Consider the following 16,134-nt stretch of genomic DNA (forward strand, 5'->3'; position numbering starts at 1 on the left):
AGGTCTTAGGTCATTTAGGTCTTCTCATGCTTGAGATTCGTATGATCTATGCCTGCTTACAACCACTGGGTGCCTACCTGAGACAGCATTAATTTAAGCATTAATCAGAACAGATCACTGCTGAGTTGGAGCTGGAGAACGTGGGTGTCAGCCATACCAACAGGTCCCTGCTTCCTGGGGTTTTGCTCATCCCAAGAGTTTGGAGAGACTTGAAATATGCTGGGAAAGTGGGGCTTGTGTCAGGGACATGCTACTTTTTTAACAGCCAAATATGCCGAAATTCATCCAGTTGTTGTCTTAGAAAAGTGCCACCTAAATTTAGTAGAGTGGCTCTTAGAAGTCAGTGTTTGATTTCTCAGCAACTTTGACTGTCCTGGGGCTTTTCCCCAGCTCTGAACCTTCCTGTGGTGGTGCCCTGGGTTGCTGCAGTGCAGGACTGAGCTCTGGGTGCTGGAGTGTTCCCAGCTCCTGCCCCTTTCAGGGCATTGAGAGGACAAGGGGGTAAAGCTGCCTGTTCTGAGAACAGAGGAGGCCAGAGCTGGGAAGTGCTGCAACGTAGTAAGGAGGAGGCAAAAAAGGAAGTTTGGAACAATGGAAGAAAGAAGGGAAGTTGAAATGAAGGTTGGCAAAAGAAAAATTCAGAAAGAAGGCATAATTCGGGGAAGGACTAGATTGTAGGGTTGAATAACAAGGACTAACTGGGTAAGAAAATAAGGAACAAGTTGCTGGGACAAACTGGGAGCAAGCAGGCAAAGCAATTGTGATGCATTGAGAATGGTGAGGAAAGGGGCACTGAGGAAGCAGTCAGAATGGCAGCAAGAATGGACCAGGTGGAGGGCACTGGGCAGATGTGATGGGGGACTGATAGCAGAAGGTGGAAATGCCCTAGAAGAAATTTGCCTCCAGAGTAAAGCCAAAGATTCCTACATCTTATTGCTCCTCTTCTGCAATCCACTCTGTGAAATTCCTTCAAAATTGTCCCATTCCCCTTCATTGCCCATGCTCCCTGAAGGGGCCTGGTGCTGCCATCATCTAAAGACGAATTATAAGGATAAAGGAAGGAAGCTGCCTCATACTTGCTTGGCATAGGTGCCATAAGTGAAACCTTGTTCTCTCAATTTCATGCTAAGAGCCTAGAAAGATGCTGTTAAAAATGACAAGAACACTTCCATTGCTAATTTGAGTATCTGCAATGTGAGATTGGCAAAAATGAAGTTCTCCTGGGCAGCCTGCTCCCCTGAGCTCAATACATTAGAGCAGTCTTTGATCTAGTGCATGGAATCCAGGGATACCAGTGATTCAGTGTCCCCAAGTCAGAGGCTTGAAAGGAATTTAATTCCTGTCAGTGTCTCAGACTGCTCCTCTAATTTATGTGGCACCTTTTCCCATGCAGCCTCCAAATCCGGGTTCCTCATTGTCTGGGAGCCTGATTGGAAACTTTGTGCCTCCTAAATGTTGAACAAGCATCTGGTCCTGAGGTCTATGGGAATAGTGCTTCGAATTTTTATTTTCATGATACTTCCTGCTTCACTTAGTATGCAGAGCAGTGCTGCCCACTTAAATAACGATGATCAATGTTTTGTTCTGTCCTCATTGTTCAAAATGTGGCCCTTAGGCTTTATTTATTGCATGCTGCTTAAAATTTGCTTTTGAAGACAGAATGATTAATTTCCCTTGTGGAGTTGCTGTGATGCTCACCACTTTCATTTCTAAGCACCTTGTAAATTCTAATTACTGTATTTTCACAGTGCCCCTTTAAGGTATCACATGGGGGACTGGGGCACCAGCCTTGAGTACAGGACCCCCAACCCCCAGCATCTGCTGCTCTTACATGCCCAGTCTGATCTTCAAGATTACTTTGCATTTTATATATATTTGTAGCAGGTTAAGTAATTCAAGACTAAATTGCAATGGTGCACAGAAGGGGGCAAATTGAGGTTGTCTTTGCAATCCACATTTTTACTTCCCCTGACTTAGTATTCTCTTAAAGTGGATTTTTTATGTGCAACTCCAGTAGAACCTGGCTCTTCTATTACAGGCAGTTTTAACTTAAAGATTGACAGTTCTTGCTGGTTGTAAAAATGCAGCACTTTCTATAAACCAGTTTTCATCTGTGAACGATCCCATTGAAATGGTGTGCAGAAGTGCACCACAGCTTTAGGATTCATGGAACTGCCACTGAGCAATGTGATTTCATTAGCCAGCTTTTCCACAGAACAGAAGCTGCTAATTTTCTGTGTTCGGAATAACACCATTTCTGTAAATAAAAATTCAAGCCCTGGGGTTTCTTCTTAGGAAAATTTACTCTTGGACTTCATGTAAACATGACTTTGATTTAATGTATTTTGCCTGTAGGGGAATAGACTGTTAGGAATTCCCTGTGGTTCTAATCTGTTTTAATTTAAACTGTAGCTGGGAGCACTGCAGATTTCTCTGATCCACGAGCTCGCAGTAATAGCAATGAAGGCCCAGACTTTACCACTCCAAAAGCCATCAGCGATTTGGCAGTGCGGCGGGCACGGCACAGGTTGCTCTCTGGGGAATCAGGGGAGAAACGCACCTCGAGACCTGTCAATAAAGTGATTAAATCAGCATCCGCCACTGCCTTGTCTCTCCTGATTCCCTCAGGTAAGAAATGCCTTGAGTGAGGCATTGTCAGAATCTGCAAGCACTAAACAAAAGGTCTGCAGACTGATCCTCCCCCTTCACTCTCCTGGAATAAAGCCTTGGCTGGCAGGAGGGGAGAGAGCTAACTTTTACAGTGGGTTTAATATTTCCTGCTCGCAGGTTGATGTGCCACAGACAGCAGCGCTGTGCGTGTGGTCTGATTGCAGCTTCTGCAAATGGCAGCTGGGCCCTGTACCTCCCCTGGTTTTGTTTAAATTGACTTCTAGCTGGTCTCTAGACAATGGTGCAGCAAGGAGGTATAGAGAGACAAAATTATTTTAACCCTCAAAGTGCTGTTTTTGGGGCCACATGCTAACTGGAGTGCTCTTTGGGAATGAAATGTGTCTGGTGCATTTATGCACAGGGAACTTTCAGAAACTCCAGATAACTTGGTTGAGATTGAGTACTCAAGAACTGAACAGTGTAAGTAACTTAAGTCAATGCTAAACTGCTCACCTTCTTGGCCCAGCTATGTCTACAAGGAAAACCAGACTTTTACAATTCCCAATGCCAGGTGATAACTCCTAGAGAGCAGCTCAGCCAGTCTGAGCTGTGACAGACTGGTTCAGCAGGAGGAGTTTCTCCCCTTTTGGGGGATTTTGTCCCTTTCCAGAGGATCAGACCATGCTGTATTTCCAGGGCTGGGCCTGTTCCTGCCTAGATGGGAGCAGGGAATGCAGCTGGGCCATGAGCAGTGCCCACCTGTTCCTCCCAGCAGTGAGCTGGAGGCAGGAATGCACCTGCTATTGGCAGCCTCGTGGTGATGCACATCACATTTCTTGTGCTTTGGGCATCGGTTGCTTTTTTAACTACAAACTCCCTCATGAAACCCTCTAAAATGTGTATTTAATCACCCAGCAAAGGTTTCTCCAGGGCTGCTCTCATCTGCCAGGTAAATATGTGCTGGGCGATTCAGCAGGTGTTTCTTAATGGATTAGAGATTACCTTCTACAGCTGCATTTAGCATTCCTGCTCTTTGGGTTTATTTTACTGATGTTGACCAGCTTCACTTTAAAATGAGAGTTCTGTATTTGCTTTGTACTTTAAAAAGTGGATGTTCCACCAGCATACAGAGGTAGGTAGTTTATCTGACAGTCCAGCCCATGGCTTTTCATTTGGGAAACTCACTCAAAAGTAACTTATGAAGTTGCTATTCAGTAGTAAAGTCCCTGCAGTAGCTAATATTTTAGATATTTTTGCCCCTGTGAATTTAAAACACTACCAAAGCTGCCTAGATGTGGTTGTTGTCTGATCACCTACTCATTCCCTTTGTGTTAATACTAACTGATTTGGATTTATCTCAGCACCAGTGTGTAACTTGCACCAAGATCTAGAGACATCTGATTTTCTGGAGGAGGATAATACACGATAACCTGGAAATGTGGTTGCAGGATTGTGCCTAGAGCAAATGCTCATTGTAAATCGTGGAAAGAGAAGTAGAGAGCACTGTGACCCAACCATAATTCTGTAGGAGCAGTGCACTAAATGTACACCTCCAAATGTGCCTTTTTGGAAAGTCTGCTGTTTGTATTACAAAGCATGAATTAGTTGAAGCTGCAGACAGACCCAGCTCTGGTGAAGGCCACCAGCTTTAAGACCATTAGCAGATACGGTTTGGTAGCTGTTCTCTAACCAGAATTTTCTCTCTTTTGGAGGCCTGTTTCCCTAATTTTTGCCCATCTTTATGTCATCACTGTAGATCACCACACGTGTTCTCCATTGGCCAGTCCAATGTCACCTCATTCTCTCTCCTCCAACCCATCTTCGAGGGACTCCTCACCCAGCCGCGACTTTTCTCCTGCTATCGCAAACCTGAAACCACCAATCATCATCCATCGGGCTGGAAAGAAATACGGTTTCACTCTGCGCGCCATTCGCGTCTACATGGGTGACAGTGATATCTACACTGTGCATCACATGGTCTGGGTAGGTCTCTGCTTTTCTGCACACAGGACCCTTGGGCCACAGATGCCTCTAGCCAGGGGTGTGGGGTTTAGCTTCAGAGATTGTGTTTTGCCACTTTGTTTTCTCTGTCCCTAATCACACCCAACGTTGTCTTTTTGGTGGGAGGAACCCTAGATAAATAACTAAATAAATGACTGCACTTTGGGTCTTCCAATAGTTTTCAAGCCCATCACAGAACCACAGCAACCTTTCTTTCCTTCTTTTCTCCCTGGTTACATGAATCCACCTTCCTTCACCTGCAGCACATCCTTAAAGCATGTTTTTGTGTACATACCCTCTTTCTCTTTATTGGGGTTGTTGCATGAAGGCCCATTATAGCTAATTTATTCAGGCCTGTGTTAGTGATTATAACCTGCTTCTGATCAGTTCAGTCTGCTGGGGTTTTCCAAGCAGTCGCTTGGAATTGATTACAAGCCTTAAAGCATCACTGCTGCTATGCTGATTGCCATGGGATTTAGCTCTTGGCTTAGTTGTGAGCTGTGCTAAAAGGTCTGGTTTCCATGTCTGTATCGCTTCCTTCCCACCGCTGCTGGTACTTGATCTCTGTGTTCCTTTTGTGTCAGTGTAGATGACTTCTAGGAGTGATCCATTCCCTGAAGCAGTGTTGTTAGGATTGTGTAGGTAGGGAGATTGCAGTCAGGGTAAAGGTGATTCATTTTTTGCCTTGCACTTCTGTGTTCATTAGGTAATATGGACTTTACACCCTTTGGTCCTTATTTAACACTCAATCTGAGAGAAATAATCTGAAACTGAATTTTTGCCTTGCTTTTCTTGAATGATGCTGAGTTTACCAAGATACTCATTTGGAATCTTTCCTGGCTAGAGGGAGAGATGTGCATTCCCCTGCACATCTGTCTCCTTATGGTGACGGAGGCTTACATTCCAGGGACAGGGGAAAGGCAGTGTGTTCACAGGGAAAAGTCTGGTATTGGATAGGTTAATAAAGGATGGAAAGTAGAAAAAGAAACTCTGTTTGGGATGAGATGCAATATAGGCACCTTAAACACATGGCACAATCTTCCTTAAAAGTCTGTTGGCCACCTTTGGTTCCAACATGTACATGGAAGGATGCTGGATTTGAGATGGCAAATTGAAAGAGACTGAATGTTTGTCTGGAAATCAAGAGCATCTGGGTAACATTCCTGAGTGGTGTAAGATTTTTGGACGTGTGTTAAGCCTTTTGCTTTGGGAAGAGCTGGTCTCTCGATCAGCTTAACCATCCTGGCTGCCTTGGATCAGGATAAGACTGGTGGGATGCTGGGGAGGGGTGGAACAGCGCAGGGTTTTGTGCTTGGCCGTGCCAGGGGTGGGGGTGATTGGTATCCCCCATCTCAGAAGCAGCTGGGGCTGGCTGTGGCAGGATGTGACATGGATGGGCTTTGAGTCCCATCTGGGCCAGGGGCCCTGCACATGCCCCTTCTCAGAGCAGTCACCCCTTGTTGTTGGCAGCACGTGGAGGAAGGGGGTCCGGCCAACGAGGCGGGGCTGCGCGAAGGGGACCTGATCACCCACGTCAACGGCGAGCCGGTGCACGGGCTGGTGCACACCGAGGTGGTGGAGCTGATTCTGAAGGTAAGGGCTCAGCACTGTTACAGTTTGGAAAACATGAGCAGCTTGTGTAAAATGTGTGTAATTTTGGCATTGTCTGGAATACAAGTGTGCACACAGCACCTGGTGGTATTTAAGAGCAGCTTTGTACTGGTTGGTGTTGAAATTATCCAGTTAAATTGCTTGTGTTTGATTCCTCTCTGAGCAGAATCTGTTTGCAGAAAAAACACCCCAAAGTTCTGGACTGTTCCAAGAGACAAACATCTTTGGGATTGCAAATAGAGGAGCACTCAGTATTATCATTTTTTTTAACATGAGTGAGACAAGCCACGCTCTGTGTTGCAGATTCATCATGATAGATGCCTGATATGCTCACATCTGCCATCAGTCAGAGCATTGGGAATAGAATTGGTGACAGAATATCACTTTGTTCAAGTTTCCAAGTATTACAAGTATTAAATTGAGTCATTTGGGATCTCAATGGGAGAGGTCAGATGCTGTGTTCTGCCTGCTCTGGGAAGCTTTACCTACCAGCTGGGGTCTGAGCTAATCATTTGTGAAAGCCTGACTAACGAGGGCTCTCTCTCGGCAATTCCTTAATAAATGATAGGTGGAAATGCTGAGGGGAAAAATGGAGTTTGACAAAGGATTACAAAATGGCAGGCAGCAATAAACTAGGAGCCTACCTGCTTTGCCTGCAGATCTGCTTCAAATAACCATGTTTTAAGCAATGTCTCTTTGTCTTGTGTCTGACAGAGTGGAAATAAAGTGTCCATCTCCACCACACCATTTGAGAACACATCCATCAAAGTTGGTCCAGCTCGAAAAGCCAGCTACAAATCCAAGATGGCTCGTAGGAACAAGAAGAGCAAAACAAAGGATGGTCAGGAAAGGTTTGTTTTGATGTTTCTCTGTTAAAATTAAGGGTAACCAAGATAATGTAAAAAATCCTTCGAGAGATCTTGTCAAATCCATTTGCAGATAATATATATCAGCAGATATATCCTTTAGTTCTTCCTTTCTTCCTTTTTTCTCTTTTACTGTGACACAAAATTGACTGAAATGTGCTAGTGAAGGTAAATAAATCATTTGGGCTTGTAAACACCTTTCGAATGCTCTTCCCCAGTAAGAAGAAGAGTTCTCTGTTGAGGAAGATCACTAAACAAGCATCGCTGCTTCACACCAGCCGGAGTTTATCGTCCCTGAACCGGTCTCTGTCATCTGGAGAAAGTGTGCCTGGCTCTCCAACTCACAACCTGTCTCCTCGGTCACCAACCCAGAGCTACAGATCCACTCCAGAGTCTGTACACTCAGGTAAAAAAAAAAGAGACATGAAGCAAAAAAAACTAAGCCAAAAATCCAGTCAAACAAGAAAATACTGGAGGAGACTTTTGCTGATTGATTAATTTTGGAAATAAAATACACAGCAGCAGGTAGCAGATCTCTCTGTGAAGCAAATGACAGCAGTGATGTCGATTACCTTAAGGATGGATGTGTTCTTGTTCATTGATTCATTTAAAAATGAAAATCCATACATCCTTTCAAGAATGCACTTGCTGTACTACAGCATCCTTCCACTTTGATGAAAATGTGTGTTATAAGTCGCAATCTTTTCGTAGCAGTTTGACACATTTTCTGTGTTCAGAGAAAAGAAATCAAAACAGTGTGGCAAAGTCATATTTGAAAATTGAATCAGCTGCTGGAATAAAGAGATTTGCATCCAGAGAATAGCAATGAAACACGTGGTTTGTCTGATCAAAGGGGGTTTTTTCCAAAAAAGTGTTCTCATAGCTTAGTGTTTCTTACTGTGCTGTGGTGTTGGGTGCTAATGATGTGAATTTCCATCAGAAGCCTGACAATGTTGCCTTCAATATCACTGCTGTGCTTTGGAGTAACATGGCATTGTGTCTTGACTTATTTTCAATAACTTGTTTTAATGGCCAAATATGTATTAATCTTCTTGGTGTTTTTTGATTTGTTCTTTTTGTTTGTTTTTTTTTTTTTTCTTTTAAGTTGGTGGCAATTCTTCTCAGAGCAGCTCTCCCAGTTCCAGCGTTCCCAATTCTCCAGCCAGCTCTGGACACATCCGACCCAGCTCCCTGCACGGCCTAGCACCAAAGCTCCAGAGGCAGTACAGATCTCCGAGGCGTAAATCTGCAGGAAACATCCCTCTGTCCCCGCTGGCTCACACTCCATCCCCAACCCCTCAGTCCACGTCGCCGCAGCGCTCCCCATCTCCTTTGCCAGGACACTCAATTGGCAGCTCCAGTATCATCCAGTCTTTCCCAGTAAAGCTACACTCCTCTCCACCACTGGTGAGACAAATTTCTCGCCCCAAAAGTGCCGAGCCCCCTCGCTCTCCTTTGCTGAAGAGAGTGCAGTCGGCCGAGAAGCTGGCTGCCTCTCTGTCCTCCTCTGAGAAGAAGCTGGGCTCCTCACGGAAGCATAGCTTGGATATCTCCCACTCTGAGTTCAAGAAGGAGATGTTGCAGCGGGATCCCAGCCTGCAGAGCCTGCAGGAATCTGCCAACGAGACGACGGGCGGCAAAGTCGGGCTGGCGGAAAAGGGGATGCTGCAGAAGCCGGGCTCGCGGAAACTGGGCGCCATCCGGCAGGACAGGGTGGAGAGGAGGGAGTCCCTGCAGAAGCAGGAGGCCATCAGGGAGGTAGATTCTTCTGAGGATGAAACAGATGATGGTTCGGAAGATAGTCAGGATGGGAGGAGGGTGGACAAGCCCCGTGGCAGTGGAGACCAAGGCTCGGATTCTTTTAATGAGCAGAATAAGTTTTCATCTAAATTGGAAAGCAAGGATAGTATTGAAGATGATGCCTTTCTACCTGAGGATCCAAAAGGTACAGAAGATGTGCAGAAGGGAAGTACTCCACAAGCAAAGCCTGTTTCAGAGCCACTGCAAATCAGTGTGCACCCCTCCCCACCCGAGCTCCCCTCAAGAACTGCTCCAGAAAAACTAGCTAATTCAGAAAAGCCATCCCTAAAATCAGAAACAACTGCAAAGGAGCATAAATTGCCAGAAAACAAAACTTTGGAGTGTTTTGGTCCAAAAGACAGGTCTTCTGAAGCAATCAAAGATCTTGGGAGAGCTCCAGGTACTCAAAAACCAGTAGATCTCACAGAACATATGCAGTGCCCATCTATCAAACTCCTGGAACTTGAAGAAGGTGATTCTTCTGGGGCCTCCTGTGGTAAACTTGACTTGAAAGAGCCTGTGCTAACAGAAAGCAATCAGAAAAACCAGGATTCCAAACCTCTGCTGGCACTTTCCTCGTGGTGCCCAGCAAACACGAGCACTCCTGTTGCGGTGAGCCCCCCAGACCGCGGCGAGAAGGGTCACAAGGAGACACCTCAGCCTGTGGAACAGCACAGCTCCTCATTTCTGTCTCCTGGGAGCGCCAGTGAAACATCCCAAAGAAGTCCCAGCTCTGACAAGCAGCAGCCCAGCTCATCCCAGGCAGAGGGTGCTTTAACCTCCAGCAAAACCAGCCCAGCAGGACCCGTGTCCTCCCCACTCCTCATCCCCAGTGCCATCTCCGTGTCCCAGTTGGTGCCCCTGGCCCAGAGCGTGCTGGGCCCTTTGAAGCTCAGCATGTCTGGGTCTGCAGAGGTGGAAACGAAAAAGGATTTGGGTGCCTCCTCTAAAGAGGAGAGAGATTTGAAACAAAAAAGGCAGGAAATTTCACAAGTAGCAGAATGTCAAGAGAAGGCCAAACCCTCTAGCACAGATGGTCTGACCACGACGAGCGGGTCCTGTGCAGAGTCCTTACACCCAGCAAAGCCCTGGGAGTCATCGTGTCCTGTGGGGGCCAAAAAGGACGCAACATGTCCTGTGGTGGTCAAAAAGGAGGCAACATGTCCTGTGGTGGTCAAAAAGGAGGCACTTTTTTGCAGTGCTAAAGCATCTGAGGCATTGGCAGGCAGCTGCAAAATCACTCCATCAAAAGAGCTGTCTCATGCTCTTGGACCAGCAGCTCTGAGAGCGTCTCCTCTGCCAGATGGCAGCACGAGGCCCTGTAAAGAAGGGACTCTGGCACAAGCAAAAAGCAAAGAGGTTGGAAATCAGTTAAAAATACAAGACTTTCCCCTGTCACATGATGATGCTGTAAAGAAAACATAGCAGCATCGCTGGTACTTATGGACTGGAGCGTTCTACATTCAAAATAGAGACTGCATGTTTGAATTTTGTAATATACACTAATATAAAATAGAACTTGTGTACATCTATTTTTGGGAGGGTTTTTTTCATACTGTTTTTTGTGTTTTTTCATCCTTGCTATTCTATTTTTGTACACAGTAGTGCTTGCTGTTTGAGGTCTCTTTAGAACAGGGTATCTTTAAAGCAGGGCTTAAGAAACACTTTGGTTTCATGATTTTTCCCTTCCATGCCTTTTATTTTGCCTGAGTTTAGGGCCTGATGTGCTCTTCCCTCCAATTCTGCATTTATTTGAGATCCCAAAAATTCTGTGTGCAAAAAAGGCGGCTTGTTTTTAAATTTCTGCTTTTCAGCATTCTCTTTGAAATTCCATTGAAATTCACAAATGTCAAGTTTTTGCTCCAGTTTTACAATCTGATGTCCCTTGACAAGAATAAGAGCCTACCCTCTTGTCTGCAAGTTATTCTGAAACTACACACCCTCTTTGGTGCAAGTAAAACCTCTTTGTCACCCTGTGTCTTCACAGTCCTGTGTCCTTAGAGGATGTGGAGACAAAGGACTTGGCTGGAGAGACTGGACAGAGAGAGATCCCTGTCCTCTCTTTAAAACAAGTAAGAATATTTTTCAATGGAATTGTCAGAAAGAGAAATCTCCAATCCATAAGCTGGCTTTTTTGGGGATTGTTTTTACTTATCTGTGTGGGACACATGGCAACTTTTCCTTCTGTTTTTAAAATTTTAGTGATGTTTTATCTTCCTTTTTCTGTCTTCAATTCATAACTTGCCCTGCCTCAGAGTAAGTGACCCCAGGAAAGGGGTGCCTGTAGGTTGGTTTTAAAGTAGAAAAATTTGTAGTTGCATATTCTCCAGTGTGTCTGGCAAAGTTATCTCAATGAAAAACGACCTTTGGAGACTTCTTCTCTTGGTGAGTCTAAATAGGTAGGGATTTTAAGGTGTCCCTTAACATTTCTGAATTGGGGCTTGGGAAACTTGCTGAGTTTCCTGAACCTGCCCGTTTTAAAAACAAACCTATGAAGAGTTCAGACTTCTCGAGTTCTGTGGTCAAGCTGCAAGCAGACTTTAAAACACATGTGATATTTTCAGATTTCAGCTTTAATAGCTAGATCATTTCCACTGCTGAGGTCACTTTGCATTAAAAGCTTACTGTTTGCTCCTAGGTTTAGACATCGCTTTGCTCTAAGTGTGACCGACTCTGGGTGACAGTGCTCCCTGCTGAGGACTAGACCAGTAACAATGCACCAATAAATGTGTTGAGTGGTGATACCTGTAGCACTGTAAGCCCTTTCTTCATCCAGTTAAAGGTTCCTCTCAATGAGCACTCCCATCATTTGTCCCAGATTGTGCTCAGCTTGTATCCCAGTCTTGTCTGAGTGGATCTCCCTGCGGATCACCCGTGAGGGATCGTTCCCTGCTCACTGGCTTACTCTGTTAGAAGCAGAATGACTGTGCAACAGTATTCCAGGCTAAAACCCATCTCTGTTGGTCTGATTTCCTTACACTGCTGCTTCCTTCACTGTCTTAGCTTTCTCTGAACTTGAAGTTTTGATTCGCTTCCCCTGAATGCAAATATCTTTATTATATAGGGATATATTTTCTCTGTCTCTTTCAATCTGATTTCGGTACAACCCACAGCTCAGAAAAAATCTCTGGAATCTCACCCTGTTTCTTTCTGTGTAGCAGTTGATTCTCCCCATTATATACTTGATTTTGGCTGCTTGGATTTCATTTCTGGACCAAGGTTTGGTTTGGTTTGAGCTTTTCTTTTTTTTAACATGTTTAAATGAGTGTTTACTCCGTGTGTCAGTGTGAACATGTATGGTGTTGCTACTACACTAACCAAAGCCTCAGCGCTCCCAGGTAACACCTTAATAAACCTGGTTGTGGTGGTTCTGAGAGCAGAGCCTGCTGTGCTGTCTCTCTGCTCTTTTCCCTGGAATTCATAGGCTGCTCATATACACTTGGTTTGCAATTACAAACCACAGTATTTCCACTGCCTTGTCAGGGTCCTGGGTGTCTCCAGCCTCTCCAAGTGCTCTTGGTGGTGAGTGTCATTCAGTGCTGATTTAGAGCAGTAGCAAGTAAGGAACAGACTTGGCAGGATCTGGTACTTACCTGGCTGGTTTTCTCCCTGATGGGTTGATCTGCTAAAAAACTGTTGAGAAACAGCGCAGGATATTATGGCATGGACAGGAGTAGTGAAAAGTGGATTTGGCATCCTGAGTCTGTGGTAATTACAAAGACAAGCCTCCTTGACAAGCTGATCTCCTGAGAGCACCTGACCTTGGCGAGATGGAAGTGTCTGTGTAAATTAAGGAGTTGTGTGAGGACGTGGTCTGACCTGGCTGTTCCCTGGGTGGCAGATCCCCCTTTTCCTTCTGTGTTTAAAAAACATGAGGAGAAGAATGACCAGTGCTTGTAGGTGAGCACGGGGTGTGAGCCAGGCTGGGTAACCTGGCTCATCCCCACGGGCAGGGTGGGACCCTGTGACAGTACCAGCTCTAAGCTGCTGACTCCCTGCCTTTGCAGCCACTGCTTCCCATGCTGAATTGCAGAATTATCCTTTCCTAGGCATAAAAGGAGGAGGGAAAACCTTGCTATGTCACAGCTTTTGCTGCTTTTGCCTGTGTTGGTCAAAGAAAAGGTGAGGTATGTGTTTTGTTGCCTCTTTTGTAGCTACGGTACAGAGAGTGGTCAGTGCAATTAAAAATCCCTGGGTTTTTGGAAGCCAAAGCCAAACAGCATTGCCAGGAAGGCATTCTAGTGAAGCCTTGTGTCCCCTGCTCTTGCTCAGTCCTGCAGTTTCCCTCAGTGTGCCAGGTGCCCCATCATCCCTGTTCTACCTGCTGTCAAATTTACATGGCGCACTTTAGCAAAGGGTTTGGGCAAAAACACTTTCTCTCTTAAATTTTGATAATAAGCCAGGTAGATACACCAAGACTTATTCCTTGCTCTGCTATAAATTCCTTAAACACCTTCTCAAAAAAAAAGCTTGCAAAATGCATTGGGAAGGACCAGGAAGTTGGAAAGGCTGTGTCTGAGGGGCACAAGTGTGTTCCCTTGGTCTCTGTGGGTAATCCCGAGCAGGCAGGCCCAAGGTGAGGTGTGTGTTTGGTGAATGAGCCGTGCATGTCACCATCCAAATATGCTGCTTTCCTGCTTTGTTTCCCTCTTCCCTTCTGTCAGCTTGGATGTGTCTCCTGCTCCTCACCTGTGTTGGGATGGTGGCGCCTAACGTGGTTCAGCCTCTGCAGCTCCTCTTGCTCCTGCATCCCCGCCCCGTGCCTCAGTGTTATTTCTCCCTTTGTCTCTTACTGTTGCAAACTAAGAGAAATGGATGATATTTATTGTAAATATTAGACTTTAGCGTTGTCCTGGCCACTCCTGGGTCTGAATGTTGGAGGCCTTTGGCTGCTGCTGTACTAAAGAGCGCTTGTGGGGGAAGGGGTAGGAGTGACCTGTGGGTTTGTTTGCCACACTTGCATTAAGGTGTGATTTGGAGTAAATTTTTTTTGTTGTTGTTTTGTTTTGTTTTTCTTCCGAAGAGGGGAGGATAAAGTCTTTCTCTGGTTTTCTCTTACTGGATGTGAAGGATAATTCTGTACTTCTAGTAGAAGATTTGACAGAAGTGTGTGTTTACGTTGTGTTCGATTACCATATCCAGGTGGCTGTGAGAGCACCTCCTGCGCTGGGCTCTGCCAAGCCGTGTCACTCAGCACTTAGCTAGATAAGAGAAAGTGTGGAATTTCTGTGTTTTTAGAAACTTGAACAATTGCCACATAATAGCGGTGCAATAATTTTTATTCATGTTGTACCTGCATGTCGATGTTCAAATCCTCCTCCAAAATAAATAATTTTTTTTTTTTACATAAATCCAGACTTGTGTTTGTCTCTTGGTTGGTCTCCCCTCAGTTTCTCCTAGCTCTGGTGGTGGCTGTACTCCCAACCTGCCTGCTCAAGCAGCTGCTTGATGGGGCAGAAAATGGCCTGTGGAGTGTCTGGGTACAGGAGTAACTCTGCCAGGCTGTTTGGGATTTTCTGCTCCACAGACCAGGTGTGTGGCTAAGCCAAAGCTTTCCACTCTGAATCTGCAGCCCGGAATTTACCATCCTGTAAGTTTATAGTGTTTTGTGTCCCTGCTGATGCAGGTTCCTGATGGTAAAAACATGTAAGGGGTAAAAGGGGTAAAACCCTGTCAGACGTGAAACTTGGCTGAGCAAGATGAGGATGTGACTGGCCACAACTGCACACTGTGGGTTCAGGAATAAGATGCACAATACAATCCAAAGGGCAGGGGCTTGGCATGGGCTTGGATTAGCCAGGGGGCAAGAGCCAGCAGGTGCTACACGGCCCCTTTTTCACCCACTCATTTGGGCAGCCTTGATGCTGCACCACCCAAAACCTTTCCAGGAACAGATCTTTGCTTTTAACATTTGCAGGTGTGTGCCCTCCACATGGAAAAGCCTTCAAAGGCTGTTCCTGTCCTTGGAAATAGAGCTGGGGAGACGTTCATGTCGGGGGGGGGGGGATTGAACTAATCCTCATTCGCTGCTGCCAAGGATGCTCAAAATATCCCGTGTCTCCGTGCTCCGGCGAGGCTGCGGAGCGGGAATCGGGGCGAAGCTCGGCTCCGGCCGCGGGAGATTTGCGGAGCCTCCGCCGGCAGCCGCTGCCCGGGCGTCATCACTGACGTGCGCTCATGGAAGGGAGAGAGATGGAGATGGAGATGGAGACGGAGACGGAGATGGAGATGGAGATGGAGATGGAGACGGAGATGGAGATGCTCCTGCCCACGCCGAGGGGCCCCGAGGGACAGCGGTGCCTCCCCTGGAACAACCCCCTGTGTGTCATGGCAAAGGATCCCGCTCCTGACTCCAGCTCTGCCCCACTGCCCAAACCCAGAGCATCATCCCCAGCAACCCACAGAGCAGCCCCCTGGATGAGCAGAGTTTGGTGCAAGGGCTTTTCAAATTGCATTTTCATAGAAACAGAGATGTTTTTCTCCTTTTTTAAGGCTCACTAGCTGGAATTTAATTAGGGTTGTTTTAGAGATATTTTTCTCCTTTTTTAAGGCTCACTAGCTGGAGTTTAATTAGGGTTATTTTAATGTCTGCAGCCCTCCTGTAGAGGTTTCCCCAGCCAGGAATAAGTAATTCTCAGTCCGCAACAGTTTATTCTTCCAGAGGATTGAGCCACAACAACTAAGGGCCATTTTTTCCTCCCACATGGAAGTGGTAGCCCAGCACACTTTGGTGCTCACTTGTCAGTGCTGAGATTTGACTCCTTCCCCCAGGATCAGAGGCTGTGGGTGAGTCTCTGGGAAAGTCCCACTGCCAGCAGCCTGGCTGCCTGCAGCTGACCTGGAATCCTGAAGGTGGGAGCTGTGGGGAGAGCCAGAGCATCCTGCACAGGTGCACTGGTGGTCAGGGCATGGAGCTGATGGGTTTGACCCCTGTATGGGCCATTCACTTAACAACTGCACTCACGGTCCTTGTGGATCCCTTCCAACTCAGAATATCCTGTGATTCTGTAAACAATCTGCCCAGAATGGAAGCCACAGCTGGAATTGCTGTTGGGCACTATGGGGACTCCAGAGGAACCTGGGGCCCCTCAATGCTGCACCCCACGTTGCAGTTCCCATGTGAATCCAGGGCACCGAGTGCAGGGGCTGAGCTCGGGGGGATGTGCAGGTGTTTGTGGCTCCACAGGGTTTAACTCTCCCCATCTGCCTCTCTCTGTGCAGCCTCATTCCCTGTGGCCATGGCAGC

General features: G+C 46.3%; 1 protein-coding gene across 4 annotated transcripts in view; it reads left to right on the forward strand.

The window, feature by feature from the left end:
- MAST2 (microtubule associated serine/threonine kinase 2) overlaps positions 1 to 14,205 on the forward strand; it is a 186,573-nt gene extending 172,368 nt beyond the window's left edge. For all 4 annotated transcript variants that reach the window (XM_064720422.1, XM_064720419.1, XM_064720420.1 and 1 more), the window contains 6 exons: positions 2,413 to 2,628; positions 4,367 to 4,593; positions 6,082 to 6,204; positions 6,937 to 7,073; positions 7,307 to 7,494; positions 8,194 to 14,205. In XM_064720422.1, the coding sequence (XP_064576492.1) occupies positions 2,413 to 2,628; positions 4,367 to 4,593; positions 6,082 to 6,204; positions 6,937 to 7,073; positions 7,307 to 7,494; positions 8,194 to 10,313 (3,011 nt within the window). In that variant the 3' untranslated portion in view covers positions 10,314 to 14,205. The remainder of the gene's footprint in view (positions 1 to 2,412; positions 2,629 to 4,366; positions 4,594 to 6,081; positions 6,205 to 6,936; positions 7,074 to 7,306; positions 7,495 to 8,193) is intronic.
- The last annotated feature ends 1,929 nt before the right edge of the window (positions 14,206 to 16,134 follow it).

Source organism: Zonotrichia leucophrys, chromosome 8 (genome assembly GCF_028769735.1).
Source record: "Zonotrichia leucophrys gambelii isolate GWCS_2022_RI chromosome 8, RI_Zleu_2.0, whole genome shotgun sequence".
Taxonomy (NCBI): Eukaryota; Metazoa; Chordata; class Aves; order Passeriformes; family Passerellidae; genus Zonotrichia; species Zonotrichia leucophrys.